The sequence below is a fragment of the Solanum dulcamara genome, chromosome 7 (assembly GCF_947179165.1).
Source record: "Solanum dulcamara chromosome 7, daSolDulc1.2, whole genome shotgun sequence".
Taxonomy (NCBI): Eukaryota; Viridiplantae; Streptophyta; class Magnoliopsida; order Solanales; family Solanaceae; genus Solanum; species Solanum dulcamara.
In genome coordinates this window covers 66,341,092-66,350,461 of record NC_077243.1, presented here as the reverse complement: position 1 = coordinate 66,350,461, position 9,370 = coordinate 66,341,092, and the positions used below count along the sequence as shown (strand labels likewise).

At 34.6% G+C, this 9,370-nt stretch overlaps 1 protein-coding gene across 4 annotated transcripts; it reads left to right on the top strand.

Moving 5' to 3' along the window:
• Positions 1–230: 230 nt before the first annotated feature.
• Positions 231–8,687, top strand: LOC129896007 (E3 ubiquitin-protein ligase At3g02290-like). Of its 4 annotated transcripts, none has more exons than XM_055971820.1 (5): positions 231–453; positions 1,470–1,762; positions 3,441–3,849; positions 4,242–4,351; positions 7,183–8,166. In XM_055971820.1, exons 2-5 carry the CDS (start codon positions 1,646–1,648, stop codon positions 7,345–7,347), a joined length of 801 nt encoding a protein of 266 aa, XP_055827795.1. In that variant the 5' UTR covers positions 231–453; positions 1,470–1,645; the 3' UTR covers positions 7,348–8,166. The 4 variants fall into 4 exon arrangements, with proteins under 4 accessions (XP_055827795.1, XP_055827793.1, XP_055827797.1 ...); XM_055971818.1 differs by having other exon boundaries at positions 1,461–1,762; XM_055971822.1 differs by lacking the exon at positions 7,183–8,166 and adding an exon at positions 8,508–8,687 and having other exon boundaries at positions 232–453; positions 1,461–1,762.
• Positions 8,688–9,370: the final 683 nt, after the last annotated feature.

Sequence of the window (9,370 nt, the reverse complement as noted above, 5' to 3'; positions counted from 1 at the left end):
TCAAATATTTATTTAAAGTTATTAAGATTATTTTATTTACGAATTTAAGACTTAATTAATAAATAATAAACAATATGTAATATTATCTTGTTGATATTTATGTTAACATTTTAAAATTAGAATTTAAATTTAAATTGTAAATTGGACGGACTGTTTTTGATCCGCCAAAATAATAAATCAACATGGTCTGATCCATAAAATTCCAAAGCCTATATAGACTAATTCGAGACAGCTGTACACAAAAATGGCACCCACCATCCGACCAAAAACGAAGTTAAAATAGTTGCATTACATTTCACCCACCAAAAGAAAAGGAGAGGGGAACGCAATATTAGGCGTATTAGCTTTTACCGGCGAAAAATCTAACAATCCAAACATCTTTCAGGCTGCTCTCTTCTGGACTGCAATTATCTTATCCTGCACACTCTCTCTTAGCTCCATATCTAAGTGGAGGTATTTTCCTTTTTATCTTTCCTTAATTAAGCTTTACTCATTACTCTATTAAATGGGTGTTGCCTAAATTGGTTGATTGAGTCGTATTTCAGCCTAAATAATGATCTGAAATGTAAATTGTTGAGTTCTTGGTTGGCATTTTGCTTATTCAATTGTGATAATTGAACTTCTTTCCCTGCAACTACCCTTTTTCTTAATTTTTTTATTTGCAGTTGTGTATATACACTACAATATAGTTGTAAAACAAAAAGAATATTCTAATTCCTTAGAAAATCTTATGTTTGATTTACCCTCTCTAGGAGCTCCCACCTTTTTGCTCCCTTCTGACTCGAGCCACAACTTTTAAGGTTGAGTTAGAAGTTTTATTACTATGTTTAGAGATTTATACGTCAGTAAAGATTGTGGAGATGGAGACATTAAAGAATCTCCAATTTGTCTCAGTTAATAGAATGATAAGGAGGAATCATCAATCATATAGCTGTTTTCAACTAGTTTGCGAATAAGACTAGTTGTTGTTGCAAACCATAACTATTTTGCTAAGTTCTCCTGTAGTATCTGTTATATATAACCTCTTTGAATAAGTGGCGGAGCCAAGAATTTGGTGACGGGTGAGCAAATTTTCTTCTCTGTTGTGTAAAGGGTGTGCAAAATTAAATATACATTAATAATAGCTAACATTTAACCTCTGTACACCACATACCACATAATTTTCTGGTGAAGGTGTACGCTGGACCACCCTTCGCCTAAGGTAGCTCCGCCCATGCTCTGATTTACTCCAAAAGAAGCAGTTTTTCCTTGGTTGCCTGTATTGTACACAGATCTTCAACTCCTGCATTTGGGACTCTGCAACATCCTTTCTTCTTTTTATAGTCCTGCAATTTGGAAGTATTGTGTGTTAAAGTAAATCATCCATGTACGTGTTTTTTAGTTCAAATAGCTCAGTTTTTATCTAATATTACAAGTTACAGTCCATATAATTTATTTTCTTCAATGTTTTGATTACAAAGAACATACAGTCATTCAAGGTTTCCTGAAGAGAGAGGTGTTCAATTCCTTTGCTTCTTCATCCGCGGGCCCAAATTTTGATTGACACATGTTTAGCTTCCAGCAACCACACGATCATGTCACTAAAGGACTGCTGATGATTATAGAAAAGGTTTTCGAGCTGTCAAAGTAGATCAAAGACGGTATCATGGGTGCATGTTGTTGCTGTTTGCGAGATGAATGTGAAGATTTGGCCAATCCCAACAGCTCAATGTATAGGAACTGTTTATGCCTTCGATCTTTTGTTCAGAACTTCTTGCATGTGGTATGCTTTTCTCCACTGTATTGTTGGATAATCTCCTATCTTTGCCCTCTTTGCAAACATAGTTCAGCTATCTACTGGTTATTTCATTCCGTGATAACTTTTCTTGTATTTCCATATCCGAAATAAGAATACTTTTCCTTGATCATTGTCTAGTCCAAGAGCTTCAAACTGATTTTCTTTCAATTGCTCTGATGTTTTTGAAAGATTAATCATGTTTTGAGCAGCTTTTGATTTGTTGAACTGAGAACATCAGTGATTGCGGCAAAAACCGATATTCTGGTGCTTTGAGTTTAGAATCAGAACCTCATTAATTTCTGTAAATAGAAACCATCATAACTTAAAAATTAGGTAAGTTTGTGGCAACTTGATATGTAGCTATTCCTCTGCTAAATTGTGCCTGAAGACTACAGTTTTAAGTTGCTCTTGTATGAGCTTATTTGGATCTTTGTGTCTGCTGAAATCATTGCACTGAGAAGAGCAATGATTTAAGCCTCTGGCTAAGGAAAGTCCGCTCATACTGACGATACCTGAGAAAATAAATCTCCCAGACAAGTATATATTACAAACATATGGGCAGGCTAGTCCATAGGGCTCCATTGCATTGCTAAAAGAGGTTACTTTGGTCTCCACGTTACCACGAAACACCTTTACTATCTCACCAAGACCAACTATCCGAAGCTCTCCTACACAGAAAATGAGGAATGGCGGGTATGGAACAGTGTTTTCAAAAGTAAAAAGCACAAAAAAGATCTAAGGTCCACTAGGGATTTAACTGCAACGAGAAAATAAAGCATGAGCTTTAATGAAAAAGGCACAAAGGAAGAAAAAATACAAATATATATTTTTAGTCCAAGACTAATAAATGTATGACAAATACATGACCAAAGAAATTGATTATTCTTTTTTACGATAAAGTGAAATATCAATTGTTTAGTGTCACCGCTTCAGAAAAGGCTCATTGGCAAGTAAAAGTATGCCTTAGAACTATGATGATGACACTGAAGCACACAGTTTGAGCCTTGCTTCAGGGCTTAAGCGCGCCTTAAACAACACTGGTATGAAGATAGAATGTTAGTAGGTAGTTGAGTGATGTCTTGCTTTTCGACAAGATTAGGCTTGGTGGTAGTCTAGGGCACTGTGTCTGTCATAGTAATAATAGCCTTATTCATGTAGTTTCTTGCTTCTGTTATGTGTTACCATATGTTGTTTATTATGTTTAGGTGATTGCACTATTTTGTTGTTAATTATGTTTAGGTGATTGCACTCTTTTGTTGATGTTACTGTTCCTTGCCATTATGCTTTGCATTGCTTTCCTATTAGTTGCATGTTTTCTCCATTGCCGTTTTTCCTTTTCATTACTCCTTTGTTTTTCTTCACTTGAGCCAAGGGTCTTCCTGAAATCACCTCTCTACCTCCACGAGGTAGGGGTAAGGTCTGCATACACTCTATCCTCCCCAGACCCCACTTTATGGGAATTCACTGAGTATGTTGTTGTTGTTATCTTTTAGCTTTTTAGCAGCTTGAGCTCATCTGCATTATCTCTTCATATAAAACTTTTAGGGTTTAATCATTACAACTTGAAGTCAAGGCTTTTGATGAATAGGTTGCTGACATAAATACACAATGATTCTCCTTCATTTCTATAATATAGAGTGATCCTTGTTTTTTTATCCTGCAGTATACATCATTATTTCATAGAGGAGAACAAAATACCATTTCTTCACCCACCTTAACAGCATCTCTTGATAACTCAATGTTTGATATGTATCGTTCTCCTCCGAGACCATTGCTTTATGATGCTGATCCAAGATATTTCCGGTTGCAACGAGATGGATTAGTGTCAAGGCGGGAGAAAGGGTCAGGTCACTCGCATGAGGAAACTGAACCGTTACAAAGAAGTGATATTGATGATGATTCTGAATTTTTGAGTAGGGGAAATAAATGGGATGTGTCTAAATGTGAAGAAGGATCGAAAGAAAATAATTTCAAATTTTCGGTGAAGATGTCAACAGCTAAAACGACTACTGGATTTGCTAATATCTATTCCTCCTCAGAAGATGAAGATGTTTGTCCAACATGTCTTGAAGGTAGATCAGTTGTATGAGATTTCTGTCAAACTTCATTGAACTTACTTACAAAGTAGTATATGCATCCCTCTGTCTAGGATCTTGTGAAAGTTCTTTTTATATTTCTCTCCTCTGCCATCTTGAATCACAGATAGACTTTAGTCGGTGCTGATGGACAATCAAATCTAAAATACACCAGTCACTTTCATAGTTTCTGTCTAAAATTAAGGACCTGATGCAATTTGTTTTGGGGCTTGTGAAAAATAAATGTGCTTAACAGGCAAGAGCAGGATTGAGAGAGAACTGTTTTTAATGCAGTACATTTTCCTTATTCCTGGGTTTCATTGAATAGCAAAGTTCAGGAATCTCTTGAATTTCAATTTTCATGGCCTTGATGAGCCTCTCTCTTTCAGAATATACAGCAGAAGACCCAAAAATAATGACAAAATGCTCTCACCACTTCCACCTGGCTTGCATATATGAGTGGATGGAGAGAAGTGACAACTGTCCAGTTTGTGGGAAGGTAATATTCCGTAATATTACATCCTTTGCAATGTAGTGTCCACTGTCTACTGTTTTATGATTACTGCTTATCTATCTGCGTTCTTGATTTTATGTTGCAGTTAAGCTTGCCCTGTACATGCTATCCTGCTAGAAGCAATACCCAAATGTTTTGAGGGAAAATTTTCATCTTTGGTTTCTTTTCCACCTCTTGGTCTTAATACAATCAAGTGCTTTCAATGTTTAATCAACATAATCGACAATCTTTGTCATATTGCTTAATGAAGCTGCAATTGTAAACTGTTCCTACTTATATCCTGAGCAACACAAATGAGAATAACAGGAAGAGAATCCAAAAGTTTGTTATAACTAACTTTTAACAACCTAACAACCTGTCTCATGATCTGTAAGGGGTCGTTGGTAGAGTGTGTATTAATAATATGTAATGACCCGCTAGGTCATTTTCTCCTTATTTGTGTATTTTCATCATTTAGATTTTTCCTATAGCGACCCCAAGTCATTTATGACTTGCTGGGACTGAGAGTTAGTTCACCTGATCGTTCGTTTGGTTTTTATGCAAAATCTGTCTTTTTGGAGCACCGTTCAAACTTCAAAAGCTCCAAAAGCATAGAACTTGCATAAAAACCAAACAAACTACTAGGAGACCGAACTGTTAGTTCCAGCAAATCATAAATGACTTGTGGTCGCTATAGGAAAGCTCTAAATGACGAAAATTCATAGATAAGGAGAAAACGACCTAGCTAGTCATTACATAATACCTTGTTTGGACATTCTATTGTATATTAAGGTGTGCATTACTAATGCCATGGATTTCTTGGTATTAGTAATTCAAGGGGAATGCATGCATTGGTATGGTTAAAGACCCAATTACCCTTCAAAACTCTTTACATCTTTTCTACCATAATTGTGGAGGATATCTTTGTAAATAAATATTTTTAGGGACAATTTCAAATATATACAATAAACTAATGAGACAATTTCAAATATATACAATAAACTAATTAGTTTACAACAAATATAACCATGTTTTATTTACATAAAAAATAGCCAAATTTATAGGAAATATGCAGTGACTATATAATATAGCTTGCCAAAAGTCATAGAAAATATACACTGACTATATAATATAGATTACTTATACATGAGCTATACACTGAATATACATTATGATATACTCTATACATGAAATATACATCGAATATACACCGAATGACATTTTTTTGGTAATTAAAATGACCAAATGACCATCTACTGTAATTATCCCTAAACTAATTAGTTTGCAACAAACATAACCATGTTTTATTTACATAAGAAATAGTCAAAATCATAGGAAATATACATTGGCTATACAATATAGCTTGCCAAAAGTCATAGAAAGTATACACTGACTATACAATATAGATTACTTATACATGAGCTATACACTGAATATACATTATGATACACTCTATACATCCGCGTATACATGAATATACACCGAATGATCATTTGTTTGGTAATTAAAATGACCGAATGACCATTTGCTGTAATTATCCCATATTTTTATGCACTCCATATTATTTTTATACACCAAACCAAATAATGCATAAGAAATAATCTATGTATAATTAATGCAAGCATAACTCATACAAGCATTACTAATACACTCTATTTAGCATTATTTTTATACACCTTACCAAACAACTCTTAACTGAATTAAACTAATGACAGCTAAACAACTTGCTAAAAAGGGATTTTTCTGTATTGGAATCGTATTAGGCGGTACTCCTTTTTGTACCACCATCTGAAATATCTAGATTTGGGGGAGGGGATTGTCTGAGAGAACTGTCAGAACTTACAAGAACAGTACTCCGTGAAAACTTATATGCAATTCCAAGATTCCTACCATTTTGTATTAGATGTATGTATAATGGGCTTAGGGAATGAGTAAATCGCAATAGACATGTCTTTGGGGTTATAGAGGTCGATAGACAACAGATAGCAAGGGTTAGTGAGGGTACCAAAATGTAGCGAGAGCTAGAGCAAGAGCACTCTAATTAGAACTTCCTTTGAATGAAGTGTATTGTGAGAAAATAGTGGTGAAGAAGATGAAAAGCATCAGCATTTGTACACTTCTGTTAAGTCCGAAGATCTCTTTGGAGAATACTATCAGTCTTGGCTTAAAAAGAATACGGTAGAATTCAGTATTCAAACAAAATGCTTGTGAATGATGTGTGGCCACCATCCTGGTGGTTTGCCTGATCTACTTGGCTGGCTGCTTAGGTTTATCTTGCGCTAAGAAAATTGGTCAATGACTTGTCTCAGTTGCGAAAATTGTCCCTAAGGTATGGACTTTGATTGGTTGTGGGTCCTTACCATAGTCTACAGATAAAGCAAGACAAGGCAATGACAGAACTCAGAAGGAAGGTAGATGAATCTAGCTGATTCTCATCTCTTCAATTTATCGGGGGTTGCCAGATGATCATGTGGAAGTTTACTTTGTTTGACACCTGCATTGAACAAGAAGTTTTGACTATTTTGAAGGAGGTCTAATTGGACAAGATTTCATTACTGGTCATCCATAAGTTTTACATCCTATAATTCCAGTGCAAATACATCTATGGGACCTATAGAATCTAAGCACTTCAGTTGATGATAATGTTACTGGGATCTCTTCAATGTGCAAAGGCATAGTTATAACTCATCCAGTCCTTGCTATTGCTTATTCTGGCTGCTTGTTCCCTCAGTTTCTTGTACTTTTCTGTGTGCTGTTATGCATATGCATTGCTTCCCATTCCCTGCTGTTGCGTACCCTTAGAACACAAAAATAGCTGAAAGCTCCTAATCGTGCAGATCCACGGGGAAGACACGAGAATTTTTGCACTTTCCCTTCAAACTAAAGGGCTACCAGAGCATTTTGCTGCATGTGGCTCTAGTTTGTGCTACCAATATCTTCTGATTTTGGCCAGTTATATGATAGCTTCCATTTCTTTTAGGAGAGATACATCTTGGGAGTAAGAAAAGAACTAGATGCAGCTACTACCTTTAGAAAGTTGAGGGTGTTGTGAGATATGAACGAGGGACTAGAAGGTGAAGGCTACAGATGGTTCTGTTTTGTTTTTTGTAGAAGTCAGTCACTGGTACAATATCATTAAAAAATGTCTATCAATTATTTTTCTTATTAGTAAATGATAATGAAATTTATTAGAGGCATCAGGCAAGTGCCAGATAAATTGAAATTGTACAAATAAGTATCAGATCTAGTCAACTATTTTACATGCACCCTTGATAAGTATTTGTTTCCTACTCATTTTCTTGGTAAGTAAAAGAGTTCATCTACAATGAAAAAAGGCTCATTTGGACTGGTTAAAACCACACTGCTAAAGGTGAGAGAGGTGAATGAGAATCTGTTTAATTTGTCTTTTTAGTTCTACAGGCTTTAGATGCCAGAACTTCGCAGCAATTTCTTTAGTAGTTCATTTGTGATTAATCTTCGTTGCCCCGCCTCTCTTTTAAAGGTGAAGAAGTTAAAGAAAAGAAGAGTACCACAAAAAAGAAAAGCTAGGAATTCTATAGGTAATAAATGTACCATTCATGTTATGCAGTTAAACGAGGGAATGAATAATTTTGGATTACTGATAGAGTGATGGTGTCCTTGTCCTCTCTGTTTGAGGTTTTTTTTTTTCAAAAAAACATTTAAAACATAAGCAGGTGAATGAGTTTGTGTGAGGAGTGTTAAATTTAATAAATATGTTGCTCTTTTTTAAGAAATCAGGGGGTGAATCTTTTTGTATTGGCATAATACATAAAAGTGCCTTTTAACTTTGCCTCAACTGACATCTATGTCCTCCAACTTTGGTTGTGTACAAGTAGACACTTAAACTTGTATAGAGTTGAACATGTAGACACATGTGTCCTATGTGGTGTTCTACGTGGAAATTCACATCCTACGTGGTGTTCATCTTTATATAAGTTTAAGTATCTATTTGTGCACAACCAAAGTTGAAGGTTGTAGATGCCAGCTACGGTCAATTTAAAGGGCACATTTATGTATTATCCCTTTTATATTTCAGAAACTGTGTATATTTATATGTCTGGAATTAGTTTTTCTTTCATCAAGGAAATCTGAAAAAGTAGTTTATTCAGAGCATTTTGTTGACCCTCTTTTTGGTTTCTAGGAGATGGAATTTGATGATAGTGGGTGATCTTTTTCTCAAAAAGTTGCAGTCTTGGATGAAACCAGCAAGGGATAATGTAAAATCATTGTGAATACTGTCTAGCTATATGGTCTTTACCCTATAAAGTAAATATAAAAAATATTTTTCAATGTAACAGTGTGTAAAATGCATTTCACATTGCACTGATATATATATATATATATATATATATATATATATTTACAATTTCTGTACTTCCACTTGGGTGGATTTTCCAGATACAAGTCACTGGTTGTGGTGCACCAAAAACACAAAAGTTTAAAGCTCCTTTACGTTTGAAAATTTGGTGAACTTATATTTACAGCAACTATTCTTAAAAAAATATAACATTTATTGATAGAACTTTAGGTCAATAAAAAAGTAAAATTGAATATTAGTTGTAGTGTACTACACTTTAATATAAACCTCCCATATAGTATGACTATCTCCTCATGTTGAACATGCATTTCTTGATCAGATGAACGAGAAGACCAACCAACATTGTTATAAATTTTATTTACATATGAAATTAATGGTTGATAGATATAAAACGATGTTTTTTTTACAAAATAATAACTCGTGGGTCAATTTTTGTATTTGAAAAATATAGAATCATGATATGAAATTTTCAAATCAAGCGTTTGGGATTTTATCTCATGATTTGAAATTATGGGATGAAATTGCATTTCAAACGCTGATTTCATCTCATAATTTCAAATAACGAGATGAAATCACATGTTGATTAATCATCTTTGGTTTTCTTGAGACAATTATTTTTTGGGCAATGGTGTAAGACGCCTGTAGCTTTATTTTAGGTTACATGAGGTCAGTGGCAAGTTGGAAAT